Genomic DNA, 18128 nt, shown 5'->3' with positions numbered 1-18128 from the left:
GAGATGTCTTAAGTCTAACCGACAACCTTTAAGATTTGCTCAATAGTGGCTCAACTGTAAATTGTGAATTCCCCAGTTGAATCATGTTTCTGCCATGAGGTTGCTAGGTGGTCTTGGGCAAGCCACTTCCTCTCGGTTTCAGCTTTCCATCTGTAATATAAGGATACGTATTTACCTTACAGCAGGCCTGCTCAATTTTGGCCCTCCTTCAGATGTTGGCCTGCAACTCTCATAATCCATGGCTATTGGCCACTGTGGCTGGGGATTATGGTAATTGTAATCCAAAAAACAGCTGGGGGGCCTAAGCTGAGCAGGCCTGCCTTATGTGGTTGTACACTTGAGAGCTATACAAATGCTATGTATTATTTTTAATTATATACTGCATTCTCAGACCCATTATACATACCTAAATACTCTGTATGGAGGACTGGTAGGACTGCTATGCACAGATAGATTGGGGAGGTCATGGGCCCCGATAGAAAATATCCCCTTCAGTTATTACCTTTGGGATATGGTAGTAATATTCTATAGAGGCTGGTGGCAGCTCTTTACCTTTGAAGGACAGCCCAGAGGAGTAGTTTTAAATCTGAATGTGCAAAGTCCTGGATGATATGTCAAGGATAAACCTCCTTCGGGAAGCAGTTCTATGACACTACTACTGCAATTGGCCCTTGAAGCAGTTTAAAAAAAAATGTTGTTAATGTACACAATGCTGTTACAGGCACCATACTTACATATTATGCATCTTCTACAATTCTCAGTATTTTCAGTAAAGCAAATTTTAGGATAATTTGCCCTGTCTTTTAAAGTACTTTTCTCTTCTAAAGATCAACGGGAAAGGTTGGTGACTGCAGACTTCAGCAAGAGTAATAGCTTACTAATAGCAGCGTTTTCTGATTTAGCACTGTTAAAGTCTGCATTGTTCCTGCCTGTCTGTAAGAAGAAATGCTGTGTTTTCTTTCAGATTAGAATGGTGGAGATCTTCCCCATATAGGGAAACATAATGATTTTATAATGAGTAGTCCAAACAAAACCCAGCATATGTATTACTCAAGTTATTTCATTAAAAAGAGAGATCTTGCTGCAAATAAATTATGTAGAAAACAATACAAAATGGAAATAGTTAAGTATTCCTCTATGTTTAATCAACTGCATTAAACAAATCTGAACATATAGTGAGGCTGTTCTCATGCACAGGCAAAACTGGGCTAATGAAGGCAAGCCCCATCTTGCCTATGCATAAGAACCACCAGGGTCGCTCCCAATCCCAGCCACATCTCGGCGGCAAACCCACCAAGCCAGCCACCCACTTAAATGGGGTTCAGAAAGCTAGTGCTCTCTTAGCCCCATTTTTTTTTGTCTGCCTGTCCCAGCTGCTTGCAGCCGGGGCTGGGAGACTGTGGGGCAGCAAAAGCAACAATTCTGGGTGTAAATCTAGCCTTGGATGGGGTTGGATTCCTCCTGATAGACAAATATTGCCATTTGGGGGTTCTCCTGGACCCGACACTGTCTTTGGAGAATCAGGTGATGGTGGTGCTCAAGATTGCCTTTTATGAACTATGGCTGGTACTCCAGGTGTGGCCCTATTTGGAGAAGTTGGACCTGATCTCAATCACCCATGCGTTAGTTTCATCCACATTGGATTATTGCAAAGCACTCTACATGGGGCTGACATTGAAGATTGCTTGGAAACTTCAGCTGGTTTTTCATGTTGCTACAAGGATGCTTGTGGGCACTAGTTGCTTCATGAGTATTACACCATCCTGCAGCAACTTTACTTGTTGCCAGTTTGCTTCTGGGGCATATAAAAAAGTGTTGGTTTTGACCTTTAAAGCCCCATGTGACTTATTTATTAACTATTATACATATTTCTATACTGCCCAAAATGTATGTCTCTTGGCAGTTTACAATAAATATACAAACATAGTCCAATAGATATCCTAACTGATTTGAGATTAGGATATCTGTTGGACTGCCTTTGTCCAAATAAATCTACAAGGACCTTCCACTCTATGTTACAGGCCCTGCTCACAGCCCCACCACTGACTGAGATTTGGTTGTTGGTGACTGTGGACAGAACCTTTTTGGTTGTGGCCCCTTTGCTTTGGTATGCCCTCCCAGTGGAGCTTTGGTGGGCTCACTGTCTTAGGACTTTTAAACAGTATTTAAATAGAGACTTGTTAGTTTCTTTACCTGCTGTTTGTATTCACTGGATGTTAAACTTTTAAAAATCAGGTTCCAGTTTTTAGCCAGTCTGGTTTTAGAATTAACCAGAAAGGTAGATATCCTTTCTATCCCCTGGTCTTCATTTGTCCTATCAGATGGAAGCTCTGTTATAAATTGGTAGAAACTTGGCATATGTTAATGTTGTAGAGGCAGCAAAAAGTTGTCATTCTAAGAACTCGATTTATATGTTTATGCACACACACACAACACACACACACACACACACACACAGAGTGATGATGAATATTTAGATATTGCTCTTCAACAAAATTCTCAAAGTGGTTTACTTAGAAAAATACATAAATAAGATGGTCCCCTGTCCCCAAAGGGCTCATAATCTAAAAACAAATATAAGGTAGACACCAGCAACAGCCACTTGAGGGATGCTGTGCTGGGGTTGGATAGGGCCAGTTGCTCTCCCCGTGCTAAATATAAGAGAAATAATCACTTTAAACGGTGTCTCTTTGTTCAGTTAGCAGAGGTTCACACAAGCATATGAAGAAGGATTTTAATTTTAACTTGCGTATTGAAGTGAGTGGATACTTGATATAGTTACTTTGAGGGTCAGTTTAAATGTTCAGTTCATGAGGTGGTTAGGAAAATGAATGTTTCACCATAATTAAGTACCATTTGAGTTGAGTACACTGTGTGTACATAAACTGGAAAGCAGGGTTTTTCTTAAAATTAAGTCAAAATCTGTGCACAAAGTATATATACGTCTGTGGAAAACATTTGTGTAGCAATACACGGGAAGTATTTATTTTCCCAAACAGAGATTATATTTGTCTTGGAAAATCTATATGTATTGCTCTTAGCAATGGTGCATTTTCCCCTACTGTTGTGATGTGGGTAAGCCTCCTTTTATCTGCTGATTACTACTGTATTTACTGATGCAATTCTTCTCAATGTTTTTATATTGTTGTTTTGATTCTTTAATTCAGCGCCCCCTTGGATTATTTTGAAGAGAAGCAGGATTATTTTATTTTTACTTAATGAATACAATAAACTAGCAGACCTGGCACACAGCATCTGTGCCACTTCTCCTCCCCTTCTGCCCAGTCGGTTCCCCATTCCTTTCTCTGCTGTTCTTCCCACTCCCAGCCCCCATGCCCGCCACAACAGCCCCAGTTGCTCCACCAGCCCCCGTCTGGCCACTTTCGGGAGCCCGCCCCCACTGCCGCCCACCCAGCTGGGATCCTCTCGGCAGCGCGGCTCAGCCACCCGCCGCCTCCTTTACGCCCCTTTTTGTCTCACCGCCCTCGCTTTTTTTTGTCTCGCTGCCCATTCCCCTCCCAACCCGACCTCCAACAGGCGCCTCGGCACTCGTTACCCTCCCTCCCCAGGCAATGTTCCTCCTGCCTGTTCCTTCCCAAGGCAGTGGTTTGAACTCTTGCAGGACCTTGTTAGAGTTCCAACGGGCATCCAGACGCATCTCAACATCCCCATGGAGTTCTCTACCGGTTTGGCCGCAAGATAATTAAATATACAGATACTTGTAGGTCAATACTTTGGTCTCTTTCTTAGTATTCAAGATGGTTAAGTAACGCTAGGAAAATAGAAGCTGTTTAATAATCTATTTTGGATAATTTTAATATATAAAGCCTCTTCTGTCATGTTGGGAGGGTGTGGGATTGGATGTTGAAGACTCATATAGCTTGATGAGACTTTAATTTGAGGTACTGAGAACCAAGATGGCGACCGGCTAACAACTCCACAATCAAGCTCCTGTCCAGAGAGCTTACTCTCCATTGGGTCAACCCCCACAGACAAATTATGCCATCCAGAGGCAGAAAAAGGATATGTAACATCCCCAACAAAGATACCAGGGTGCATCCTCAGCACAAACACATGTCCCCCTGCAAAGCTGAAGTGTTGTGACTAGATGTAGAAGGAAGCTATCAGTCCTTGCAGAATATTTTAACAATGGCAGTGAAAGTGACAGGGATAGGGCAGCGTTGGAGAACCTCCCGAGCCTTCGCTCATGAGAAGAGTTCTTTCTCCTGATCCTGTCCTGGAGAAGTTAATCCAGGAAGGCTTTGCCATCAGAACAACCCTGGAAAGCAAGGAGCTCATCCCCCCCAACTTCTCACAGGAGCCCATTTTACCTTCCGCATCTCCTGTATGCTCAAGCCCCGCTGCACTCAAGAAGGGTTCCTCAGTACCATTACCCCTCCCACAAGATGCAGCTATTGCTACTCCAAGGGAGGGCTTGCGTGCACTACCTGTACAACCCAGTGAGCCACAACTAACACTGGCTGCCCTAGAGGAACTACTGCCTCCCCAGTTCTTTTACCCCTGACCACGAGTAATGTCTCAAAGGAGAACAGGTCCTTTACATTGCACTCAGAAGCTACAGCCAGTGTACATTGGCCCAAGGAGTATCGTCCTGCAAGTGACAGGACCTGAGTTGCCATTTGCCAGTGACCTGTATTTCGATGACATCAACACGTTGATGTCATTGGACAGTTTATCTGTACTGCGGGATTTGCTGGTCCATCCCATTGATCAGCAGCAATCTTTGGACCATAGAGAAGAGACCATATGCACAAAAGGAGTCCAGGTGACCCTAGATGCAGGTGCTCAGGACTTTGTCAGTATACCTCCTGCAACCCCCTTGCAGGAACTCCTATACCATGAGTCTTGGCCAGCACTGCAGGAGTCTCCCATCCAATCTGCAGTCCACAGCTCATCTCAATGACACTTAGTAGACCAGCATAAGGTGACTCTTTTATCATGGAATGTGACCGTGTGGGCAGCATCTGCTGCAGACCCCTCCTTTACTGACTACCTCTCACCTCATTACACTTTCTTTGATCTAGGAATCATGGACGCTTGGAGAATTATCACTCAATCGATTTCACTCTTATACAGTAGGAATGGTACCTGGGGCTGGTCACAGTAGATGTAAAGGCGGCATGGGTGTGTTTGTTTCTACCACCCCTGGTGCATCATCAAAACTCTTCCCCCTCACAACCAATACACCATGGCAGTTTTGATCCAATTCAGCCGCTGTGCACAGCTGATAATCAATATTTATCTTCCTACGCAACGGAGGAAACTCCAGGTCAGAACTATTTGGGGTGAACTGGAAAACTACATCGCTGACCTCCTCCTTTCTGTTCCTTATGTGTATATAGTGATGGGAGGTGATTTCAACACAAGGCTGGGTCCCAGCAACCACACCCTATATATTTAAGAGCAGTCCTACCCACCCAATGGGCTCCCTTTTACCCACCTTTCAAAGGACCAGAGGTCTAACTTTGCAGGTTTCTGCTTGAGTCAAATAACCTCCAGGCTTAGCCTCTTCGTCCTAAATGTCTCGACTGAACATGACCATCCTGGCGATTTCACCTGTTTGTCCAGCTCCCAAATGAGCATCATCGGCTATTTTATTGCTCCCCCTGGTGGAGAGATTTGATGTTATCAACTCCTGGGGTTACTGCGGCAAGCAGTCAACCCCCTGCTAACTTGGCAAAGAGGCACCTTTTAACGTGGTGATTCTCTTTTATTTAGCAGGGAGTTAGAGAGTAACTGGCCCTATCCACCCCCAGCTCAGTACCTCAGGTGACTGTTGCTGGTGCCTATCTTATGTTTCTTTTAAAATTGTGAGCCCTTTGAGGATAGGGATATTTATTTATTATTTCTCTGTGTAAAATGCCCTGAGCCATTTTTGGAAAGGCAGTATAGAAATGGAATGAATGAATGAATAAATAAATAAAAACTCAAAGTACACTAGTGACCATCTTCCAGTCACGCTGCAGCTAAAGCCCTTTGTTCTTCAGTCCTGTATTGAGGACTGCTATCACCCCACATATCTACTACTAGAAGGGCACATTGCCATGCTAAATGGACCCCCCAGCTTGACCAAGTGATAAGTGAACTACTTGCCTCAGAACACTTTCAGCGTATCCAATTATCCCTAACAATGGCTGATCCCTCTGTGAGCCCTTGGAGTCCTACAACACCTTAGTCCAGGGTCTTCAACAGCACCTAGCTCATAAGAATTGCACCCCTTCAGTGAAGTGTCAGCACAGCTCCAAGTTGTGGTTTGACAAGGACCGCGTCAATGCGGAAAAAGCCCTTTCCCCATCACCTACCATTACTATAAATCCAGCTCTGATCTGTTGGCTTCACAGAACCTCCTTCAACAGAAAACACAGTACACACTTTTGCTGGCATGTAAGAAAAGAGACATTATGAAAGATAACTGGATGCACCTCATACAGGCTTTCAGATCCAAGGACTCAACTATGTTCTGGCAACTCATGATGTATTCTACTAGCAATGGTCCAAGCCATCTGGACTGCCACATTTCCTGAGGGATTTGGGTTTTCACGATCTCTACAAGGACCTCACTGCAGAGTGTGGCAGCTCTGCATTTGCCATTGAGGACATGCCTGTGTTGGCACCCCACACCACTGTCAACATCTGAGTTTAAGTGTTGCCCAACTGAGATTGGGGAAGGCCCCAGGGAAAGACCTTATTCTGTCAGAGGCAATTAAAAATCATGTCTACTGGTGGGCCTCTCTTCTGGCTTCGCTCTTCACCTATCTCAGTTTGCATGGCCGAGTCCCGAAGGACTGGGAGATAGTAATCATTGCTCCCATATTCAAAAAGGGCAGAAAGGATGACCCCGTCAACTACAGACCCATCAGTTTGCTCAACACAGTCAGTAAGCTATATGTGAGACACTTAGGAAACTTAAGGACTGGTTAGAACAAGAAAATCTCCTTGCAGAGGAACAAACTGGTTTCAGAGAAGGCCTCTCTCCCATTGACCAGTGCTCAGTTCTGCAGCATCTTGTCAGGAAATACTTCTCCTGCAATGCAACCTCCCTTTATGCTCCCTTTATTGATCTCAAAGCAGCATTTTACTCTATCTCTCATGTCAAACTGCAATCCAAATTCCTGCGAGCAGTCCTTCAAGTTTTAAGTTGTGTCTCTAATGCCAGTCTGCACTTGGAGACAGGCCTGATCTCCAAGTGGAGGCCAGGGTGTGGGTGGGCATTCTCAGCTATTGGCTCAGACTATCCTTTCACCCCATTGGTCTTGCTCCCTTTATCTTATGTGACAATTACCAATCTAAATGGTCAGTTAAGACAAAAATAGAATCCTTGATCCTTCCCTCCTTTATTCTACTTAATATAGGCTATGGTCAGGCCAAAGCTTCTATCAGACAGCATATAATGGATATAGAGCACCAAACCAATTTAAGCAGGGACCCAAATTTTTTTCATCAACGAAAGACTTACATATTTATTCTTCCTGGCAGTGTTCCCTTTAACAGGGATTCCCAGATGTTGTTGACTACAACTCTCAGCATTCCCAGCTGCAATGGCCTTTGGCTGGGAATTATGGGAGTTGTAGTCAACAACATCTGAGAATCCCTGTTAGAGGGAACACTGCTCTCTAGTGTCATATCTTACTCAACTGGAAGTCCCAAAACATAGGAAGGCATTCACCTTGGCATGTTGCCACTCCCTCCCTTCAGCTGTGCTAGAAGGCTGTTTCAGAAAGATCCCACTCGGCTCCCAGTGGCATCTGGTGGGCCACTGTGTGAAACAGGATGCTGGACTAGATGGGGCATGGGCCTGATCCAGCAGGGTTGTTCTTATGACAATGCTCCTGTGGCTCCAGGCAGATCGAAACAACTGAGTATGGCCTACTTCACTGTTTGTATTACAGAGACTTTCGCTCTTCTTTTATCCACCCATTACTATGCAAGTATCCAGGATGTTTGAGCCATATCTATGTCTCTATGCTGCCTTCTGGCACCAAGCCCACTATTACGTACAGTGTTGCCAGGTTCTGAGTGGCAGTGTCCAAAATCCATCAGACACTGGCAAGCGGTGAGTCTAAGCAGCCCTAGTCTGACCTCTTGCTGGCTCTTGCATGCTATAATGTGCTCATCCAACACAGTGCACCATGTGAAAGACTTATGTTCCTCCCACTTTGTTGTGCTATAGCTTTGCGCTTTTTATATAAGTTATATAGTCTTGCTGTATTTATCACTTAGGCTTTTATGCAATTATGCCTTTTTGCACCTTTTATGTTATTTTGTGCCCTTTTTTGTGTTTAAATGCTTTTTAATGTTTCCTTAGGCCTTTTAACGTATCATTATGCATTATACTTTGTACTGTGTAATCACCCCCTGCATTTTATGCTGGTCTATGATCGTAATAAAGATGATTGATTGACTTAAAATTAAAGGAAAACACACCCTGAGTGTTTGGAATACAGTAAATATAAAAATCAGATTAAATCAGTTTAGGCATGGAGTTCTAAGTAGAACGTTCGGAGCTTACTTTCTGCTCCTTTTAACATTGTGACTCTTGCCTTGGACCCCCTTCCGTGTGCTGTCAATTTGGTATGTTTTTAACTGTCAGTACATGGGTTACAAAGGGGTGTGTGTGTGTGTGTGTGTGTGTGTGTGTGTGTATGTATGTATATGTGTGTACATATGTAGTGGTTAGAGTGCTGGACTAGGACCGGGGAGACCTGAGTTCAAATCCCCATTCAGCCATGAAACTAGCTGGGTGACTCTGGGCCAGTCACCTCTCTCTCAGCCTAAGCTACTTCACAGGGTTGTTGTGAAAGAGAAACTCAAGTATGTAGTACACCGCTCTGGGCTCCTTGGAGGAAGAGCGGGATATAAATGTAATAACAATAACAATAACAATAATAATAATAATAATAAATATTAATAGTGTGTGTGTGTATCTATATCTTTCTATCTGTACACACACACACACACACACACACACACACACACACCTACCTACCTACCTACCTGTTGGGGTCTACTAGTTGGCTTCACAGAACCTCCTTCAACAGAAAAGACAGTACAAGCTTTTTCTGGCATGTAAGAAAAGAGACACTATGAAATGTTCTATGTTCCAATATTCTATTAATTTGGTTTGTACCCGACTGTCAGCACATGACTTACAATGGGGTGTTGTCTATAATTTGAGTGTCTGCCATTTTGAAACAAGATGGTAGATGGTTGAAAATATCCCTTTTTATCCTATTTTCCTAGGATCCCTTCCCACCCTGTGAATCTGGTTTGTATTGGACTATAAATGCAAAAGTTATCAGAACATAGGAAGCTGCCTTATACCGAGTCAGACACTTGGTCCATCTAGCTCAGTATTGTCCACACAGACTGGCAGAGGCTTCTCGAAGGCTACAGGCAGGAGTCTCTCTCAGCTAAAGATGCCATATTCTGGCTTTCCAAATCCAGGTGTCTAATTAGAATATTATGTAAATTGGCTTGAAAATAATTTTTGAGGAGAATAGTGACTGCATGTTTTGCTTCATAACTCCGCTTTTACAAGGGCTAGAGCTTAGCTCCCCCCCCACTTCTTGTTTTTAAATGAAAGCTGAAATCTGGGCGATTCTGGGTGGGCTAAGCAATCTGGGTGAGATGCTTAAAATCCAGATGAAATTTGGGGGGCATGGCAACTCTACTCTCAGCCCTATCTTGGAGATGCCAGGGAGGGAAGTTAGAACCTCTGCACGCAAGCATGTAAATGCTCTTCGTAGATCAGCCCCATTCCTTAAGGTTTGTGATATTTTATCCAGTGTTCATAGATGTAGTTGCCCAATCAATTGCAAACCAGGGCAGATCCTGCTTAGCTAAGGAGACAATTCATGCTCTCTACCACAGGACCAGCTCTCCCCCCTCATATACAGGTGATATAGAGACTGGCATGGTGGTCTGATAAGCCTTCTTTGCTTTGGAAAACAGTCTAAACAAGTAGTTCTAAGCAGATCTAATGGAACCTGTTTTCCACTTATTTAACATAGTGACTCTTAAGACCTCTATCATGTGCTGTAAATTTGGTTTGTATCTTACTGTAAGTACATGGGTTACAAAGGGGTGTTGTCTATGCCTTGGGCAGTTATCCTCTTGAAATAACATGGCAAACTCGCAAGGAATTACCCCTGTCAGAGTCGCCTAGGATCTCTTTCCATTTGTTGTGAATTTGGTTTGTATCCAGCTTTCAGCACATGGTTTATAAAAGGTGTTGTCTGAACTTTGAGTGGCTGAGACTTTTAAACAACATGGTGAATCAGGCAAAAAAATAGCCTTTCAGGAACCCTAGCACCTGCTCCTTTGTGTTGTTGGCACAAAGGTTTGTTGTAAGTATTTTATTTTCAAAGTTTGAATCCAAAAATGGTTTTCAGGTGATTTTTACAAATAAGCAGTATTCTAGATGTTTAGCTAAGATAAAATCATTAATATTCTCCATTACTTATGCAGATATACTTTAATGGGTTGAGAAATCAATAATTAATTTTAAACAGACTAAAATGTTGAGTTAGTTTATATCCTACACATACACACACACGCACACACCCCCCAAACAGGGGAGAGGCTATATCTCACTGATACAGTGCTTACATTAGGGCCCAGGTTAAATCATGGATACAACCAGTTAAAGGATCTCTGATAGCAAGACTGCTTTTGCCTGACATCTTTTAAAAAAATTTCAAGTTTTATTTTTCATTAAGTTACTAGCTCTGCAAGTGTTAATTTTAGAATTTTAGTTATTGTAGTTTTAGGATTTATTAACCTTTGAAAATATAAATATATAATGGAAGACATGATAGCTCCTTTAACTGAGGCATCACTTGAACATTTCTGTAATTTGTAACTTCTACTAAGCTGTTTTGGCTCAATAGGTGGAATACACTTTATTATGTAAAGGTCAATTTTAATTAACAAGGTATTTCCATCATTCAGGCCCAATATGAATATCTTGTAACATTTGTATGGAACAGTTTTCAATATAAAAATAAAATAAATTGGGTCATACTCCTCATCCTAGTAACAAATGCAAATGTCAGAAAATCAGTGTGGAGCTAAAATTTATTTCTAAAAACTTACTTTATATCAACATGGAACAATATATTGCCTTACTATGTCAAATGTCTCCTTTAAAAAGAAAAGTACTTATTTTCATTTTTCCACTATAGAATTATCTTCTTATCCAATTGATAAGCATTGTATATTTAAACATGATTTACAAATCAAAAGAATATGCTTACCGTTAGCAATATAGTACTTGTTTGTTTTATTTTAGAAAGTAAGTCAGAACTTGTCCCTCTCATCATTCGAATTTCAAGGATATAGTTCAGTTTCCCAGCCATTTTGAAACGCATGTGTTTTAAATTAGGTTTGGTTAAAACTGGTTTCAGACTACTGAAGCAAGTTCTACAAAACTATGTAGAAATCAGAAAATGAATATTATATTAAGCAGTATAAATAAACCTACTGAAAAGCAGTATAAACATGTACTAATAAATAATACAAGTTTTCAGTGTGATTATTTCAAGATTGGTTTTGATTTTTCTTAGAAAATTTATGTCACTGAAATTAATTGCAATATACTGTTGACTTTTATCCCAGTATAAACTACGAGGTTATATTATAACTAATTTTAGTGGTATAACTTTTTTTTGGAGAAAAATAAAAATCAATCTTGAAATAATCACACTAAATACTAGTATAATTTATTATCTATCTATCTATCTATCTATCTATCTATCTATCTATCTATCTATCATTCTCCTGGGTGTGCCTTGGAATGTGCGTCCCAGTGCCCAGCTGATTGGCTGAGGCACACCCAGGAGGATTGGTCGCTGCGGCATCGGCAGGCCTGGCCGCAGAGGCCAGAGGCAGCGGAAGGCCCAGCCCAGCCACGGAGGCAAGGCCCAGGAGAGGGGGGAGAATGGGGGGACGAAGTGGCAGTGGGGAGGAGAGGCAGCTAGGCCTGAAAGTGGAGACTGGGGCAGAAGGTGGGGGGGAAGAGGTAACCACCTACCCCAACGAGCACACAGATGCTCTGTGCGGGGTCAGCTAGTTACATTATTATTACTTTATTATTACATCTCACAAATAAAGAAATGTAATGGCAGCTTTTATAGTAATTGTTGCTAAGTTTAATTTTATCATTTGATGTGGTCACTTGAGCTTGAAAATTTGGTGATGTATATTACTGTAAAAGGGGGGAAATAATGGCCTACATCTAGACTAGTACAGAACTAGTGTAATGCTGTTGTGCAGGGTAAGGACCTAGGGCTATGATGTCATGCAAAGAAAGGAGCATCTGTTCCAGACTGACTGAATGAAAACATTATTACCGTCTATGACTAGCAGCAAGAAAAACAAGTGCCATGTATACAAAGTTACATCAATCAGTAGTTGGAAGTGTCAGTTGTTAGGTCGCAGTGTGCTTTACATGCTGCCGCATAAAATTTGACCACACTATATGTGATAGCTGACTGCTTGTCCAAGAGTAAAATAGAAACATAAAACTCATCACAGCATCCTAAAAAAATGTGATAAAAGAGAGGTAATTGGCTTACTACAGAGTTCACTGTAAAAACAATAAAGTAAAACATGCCCTACTGTTTTTCTTCCTGTGCTACGTGGGCAGATATGCAAGATTCCTTGTGTGGAATTTTGTAGCCTACTTTTAAGTAGGCTTATTAAATCACCCGGGATTCTGTGTGTGTGTGTCTGTCTTATCAACTTATCAACTTGGCAATGCCTGGACCAATATGAACTAAATTGGGTACAGTTGTAGGGACACATAGGGACATCTCAATGGCACAGTTTGTGGTGATGTCATCCACCCTGATTCAAGATGGTCAACGCATGAACGTCTGAGACAAAAGTGGGCTAACTTGTGAACCGCTTAACTGATTTGAATTTGCTGCAGCTATAGGGACACAGGGACAACTCAATGGTGTCATTTGTGATGATATCATCTGCTCAAATTCAAGATGGCAGACACGTGAATGTTTGAGGAGCAAGTGGGAACCAATCTGGACCAAATTTGGTACAGTTGTAGGAACACCTTGGGACACGTCAAATGCATAGTTTGTGATGATGTCATCCATCCCAGTTCAAGATTCAAATGGATGCATGAACGTTTGAGGCACAATCAAGCTAACTTGTGAACTGCTTAACTAATTTGTACTAAATTTAGTCCAGTTGTAGGGATAGTGAAAGGAAAAAAGGGAGATTACTAGAACTGGTCTAAATCTGCCTTCCATCACAGCAGACAGGAGGGAATGAAATCTTACCCTAGGAAACGCTCTTAAATGTTTCAGTTTTACTAGGGTGGAGACATCATCTGTTGGTTCAAGACTTGAGAGTCAACCTCTAGCTCTTGATATTATTACAAACTATACTTAGAATCTTTTGATCCTCTACATCTGAGATATGTTGCCTAAGTACAGACCTGAGCTCCTCATATCCCATGGTCAGCAGGATATCTGTAGAAAACTCATAGCTCAACAACTTTTTCACCAAGGTCAATTTCCATCTGGACTGAAATTTATCTAATGTGAGTGGACCTAAACCTACTAGGGGGAGAATTGGTTTTTAACCAATTATTAAAAATTAAAGCCTCTACCCTAGACTCTGCCTTCTAAAGGCCTGCTTCAGGATGCATTTGATACACACCTGATAACCGACTGGATTATTTCTAGTTAAGCAAAATTTGGATAAAGGCCTAATTGTGCACTGTATAAAAGTTGGGCCAGGGGCTTAGCCACAAATAACTTAATAGCCACAGGGACATAATGGCCCCCTCTACTGTGAAAAAGTCTCAAAATCAAAATGTAGAGTATGTACAACTACAACATACTCATTTGTATGGTACAATACTCCTTTGCACAGTTTGAACAATATAGTCAATTTGGGCCTTCTTTCCAACAATTGGCTGAAACGCAACTCCCAAACATTCAAAACTTTTGACCTGCTCAATTTTATGGCCATTTAACATCATTGATCTACCCAGATTTGCTGTTGCATTAGCAGAAGATTTTGACAGAATACACAAGGCTGTGCTGCAGGTTGCACAAGTGCAATCTTGTATGTGTCTTGGAGAAGGTTGTAGAATATTGCAGAGCATCACAACTTGGCTCACTCCACCTACTTCATAAGTGCCTGCAATTTCTCTCATTGTACTAGTGCAACACTAATGTGGATGCTAGCCAATATATATTAATTTAGTATCATTGCAGGGTTTTGATCTTCTGCTCCAGTGCTCAGCAACAACAGTGTAGATGAGCTAGTTATAGAATGTTAGCATAGAGGTGCAAAAAAGAAAGCTCATTTACTTCTCTAATATATTGACTGCCATCAGCACTTGGTTATGTGGTGCAATGGTGTATCTTTCAGACCATAAACAGTCTTGTCTCTCCAGCACTGTCTTGATAATTTATTGTGCCTTCAGAGAAAAGGTAATGGCGCAGCGGGAAATGACTTGACTAACAAGCCAGAGGTTGCTGGTTTGAATCCCCGCTGGTATGTTTCCCAGATTATGGGAAACACTTATATTGTACAGCAGCGATATAGGAAGATGCTGAAAAGCATCATCTCATACTGCACGGGAGGAGGCAATGATAAATCCCTCTTGTATTCTACCAAAGACAACCACAGGGCTCTGTGGTTGCCAGGAGTCGACACCAATTCGATGGCACACTTTACCTTTACTGACATGTATTGTGGCTACAAAAGTTAGGTCTTATTTAAAACATTTGTTGCACATATATTATGTGAGAATTGTTTTTATTGGAGAAACCAGCTATAAAGATCAACTAAACTTTCTAGCTTAAAACCCTATAGACCTGTTTGCTGAGAAATGTCAACATGTTGAAGAAGATTCTGGGAAGTGATCTAGAGGCTTATACAGGGTGCTAGCCAGACCTGCTGGATTTTATTTGTTGCCCTACTAGCAATGAGACTATGTCTAGATTATACCCAACACTCCCCAATGGCAGTGCATTGCTGGGAAAGACCAGTAGCAATTAATAATAAGGATGTGCATGAACTGTGGTTTGAGCACTGGTTCTATGCCAAACCAGGTCCCAACCGGTTCAGTGCCGAGGGGATCAGGATCTTTAAGAAAGAGGAGAGCAGGTCCTTAGCTGCTCTCCACTGCCCCATGCAGTTTCCTGCTGGGCAGTGCTCATGTTAAGTACCCCCACATGGCACTAGCACTCACATGGAAGATTAATGATCTTGGACATGATCTTGAACATGGAAGATTAATGAGCCCCTGGTGGCGCAGTGGTAAAACTGCCACCCTGTAACCAGAAGGTTACAAGTTCGATCCTGACATGGGGCTCAAGGTTGACTCAGCCTTCCATCCTTCCAAGGTCGGTAAAATGTTGGGGGCAATATGCTAAATCATTGTAAATCGCTTAGAGAGCTCCGGCTATAGAGTGGTATATAAATGTAAGTGCTATTGCTATTGCTATTGCTATTGCTATTGCTATTGCTATTCTGGTGAGTTTTAGTGAAACCTTTCAGTTCAGGTTGGGAAGGGAAAGATACTGGACTTGAATAAGGCTTTGTTAGGGCTCATTCTTGCCCCCCCCTTTCCTTTTCCAAATGTTAGGAATCAGTTCTTTATGATGATGATTTATGCCACTGAGAAGAGGAAGAGTGCTTTACCTTCTCCACTGACCAACCATAACTCACCCTTGCACCTCTGAGTCTGGGAGAAAACGTGTGTTATCCAAAACTGCTCAGGCTCTGGTGTGTGTGTGTGTGTTTCCAAGATTTGTTCTGTGGAAAGGGAGACAGAGCCTTCTTTCCAGTCCTTTCTCACCCCTTATTGATTCAGAATGTTTAAGTGTTCAGGGCAGTGAAGTTCCTGAGCCTTCATTGTTGCTGTTGAATGTAAGATAAGCAGTAAACAAAATATCACCCATCCATGGTCTCATTCTGAATGAATTTACTAACCTTTGTTGAATCACTGAATTCTGCTTAGATAAATCAAAGCACACTAAGCTAGGAACAGTAATCATAAGCAGTAAGCATAAGCACTGGGACAGGCAGGATTTAGAATTGTGAAACATCTTGCCTTTCAGAAGATACCTAGTGCCCAGTTCATCTGGCATGGAATTTGTGTTTCTGGTGCCTAACCCTTGGAAGCTTTGAGGCACTGATGTACATAGTAGATTCCTTGGCTAATTCTGTGCAATTTGGGAGCTGATATTTAAGTTACCTCTATGTATTGGTCTGGGAAACTTCATCATACATCTGAGGCTAATTCTTTAGGCAAGTTAGTAGCCTCTTGGGCAAATGCAAGTTTATCCCAAATAATAAATGATCTCACATAGGTTGGTGAGAGATATGCAAAACATGAAGATCTAAGGCCTCAAAACAGGTGATCTAATTATTGGGAAAGTTGAAATGACACCAGTGTTATGGCCAGATCATTAACTTCTGAAATCTCTTTACTACTGGGAAATGCTGTTTATCAGATAATATTATGGATTATACTTGAAAACATGAGCAAGTATTATGTTTCATCGCCTATACAAACTGTTAAAATTGCAAAGAAAAGTGATCTCCTTGGTTTATTTTGTATCAAGTTACCAATTATATCCAATTAACTATCTTATTTTTATTGCAACAGGTAGCGACATAGGGATAGATGAAATAATCACAGGAAACTTAAGCAAATACACTGCTGTTCCACCGGGTTATTATGGACAACCAAGAAAAGGACATCTTATATTTGATGCCTGCTTTGAAAGTGGTAAAGTATTATGATAAATTCCATAAAGTATTATGATAAATGAAGACCTCTAGCAGGCTGAGACCAGAGAATGTTTGCATTGTCAATTAAAATGAATATAAAATAATATTGATTTTCTGAAATAGAGGTCTGTCCAACACATATAGAAGGATACACAGTGAGGCTATTCTCACTGGTGTGAAAAACTGGGCTAAGGGAGCCCAGCCCGGTTTTGCATGCTCATGAGAACCACTGGGCTAAAGGGCGAGCCTGGTGGCTCCACAGTGGCAAGGCCGCCTAAATAGCCACCCTCTTAAACAAGGTTAAGTGAGCGAGTGCTACCTTGTTTACTTGGTTGTGTGTCTGCCATGGCTGCTTATAACCACAGTGAACACACTCGGGGTGGGGGGCGGCTCCCGGTAATGCACTGCACTCCTTTGTTCCAAGGCAAATTGATGGAAAGCATTCTCAAGGATAACACTGTAAAGCACATCGAAGAACAGGCCCTGCTGGGAGAGAACAAGCATGGCTTCTGCAAAGGTAAATCTTGCCTCACAAACCTTTTGGAATTCTTTGAGGGTGTCAACAAGTGTGTGGATCAAGGTGATCCGGTTGACATAGTATACCTGGACTTCCAAAAAGCTTTCAGCAAAGTTCCTCATCAAAGACTCTTGAAGAAACTTAGCTGTCATGGGATAAGGGGACGAGTACATGTGTGGATTGCTAACTGATTGAAGGACAGGGAACAGAGGGTAGGTATAAATGGAGTGTTTTCACAATGGAGGGAAGTAAGAAGTGGGGTCTCCCAGGGATCTGTACTGGGACCAGTGCTTTTTAATTTATTCATAAATGATCAAGAAGTAGGGGTAAGCAGTGAGGTGGCCAGATCTGCAGATGATACCAAACTCGTTCAGGTAGTGAAATCCAAAATGGATTGTGAGGAGCTCCAAAAGGATCTCTCCAAACTGAATGAGTGGGCGACAAAATGGCAAATGCGCTTCAGTGCTGGCAAGTGTAAAGTGATGCACATTGGGACGAAAAACCCCAACTTCAAGTATACGTTGATGGGATCTGAGCTGTCGGTGACTGACCAGGAAAGGGATCTTGGGGTCATGGTGGACAGTTCATTGAAAATGTCGACTCAATGTGCGGCAGTTGTGAAAAAGGCCAATTCCATGCTAGGGTCATGGTGGACAGTTCATTGAAAGTGTTGACTCAATGTGCGGCAGCTGTGAAAAAGGCCAATTCCATGCTAGGGATCATTAGAAAGGGGATTGAAAATAAAATGGCTAATATTATAATGCCCTTATAGAAAACTATGGTGTGCCCACACCTGGAGTACTGCATACACTTTTGG

At 41.9% G+C, this 18128-nt stretch overlaps 1 protein-coding gene across 2 annotated transcripts in view; it reads left to right on the top strand.

Moving 5' to 3' along the window:
- AGBL4 (AGBL carboxypeptidase 4) overlaps window positions 1-18128 on the top strand; it is a 1553201-nt gene that overhangs the window by 8349 nt on the left and 1526724 nt on the right. For both annotated transcript variants that reach the window (XM_053245332.1, XM_053245331.1), the window contains exon 2: window positions 16670-16792. In XM_053245332.1, the coding sequence (XP_053101307.1) occupies window positions 16670-16792 (123 nt within the window). The remainder of the gene's footprint in view (window positions 1-16669; window positions 16793-18128) is intronic.

The sequence above is a fragment of the Hemicordylus capensis genome, chromosome 4 (assembly GCF_027244095.1).
Source record: "Hemicordylus capensis ecotype Gifberg chromosome 4, rHemCap1.1.pri, whole genome shotgun sequence".
NCBI lineage: Eukaryota > Metazoa > Chordata > Lepidosauria > Squamata > Cordylidae > Hemicordylus > Hemicordylus capensis.
This window is presented reverse-complemented; position numbering and strand designations above follow the sequence as displayed.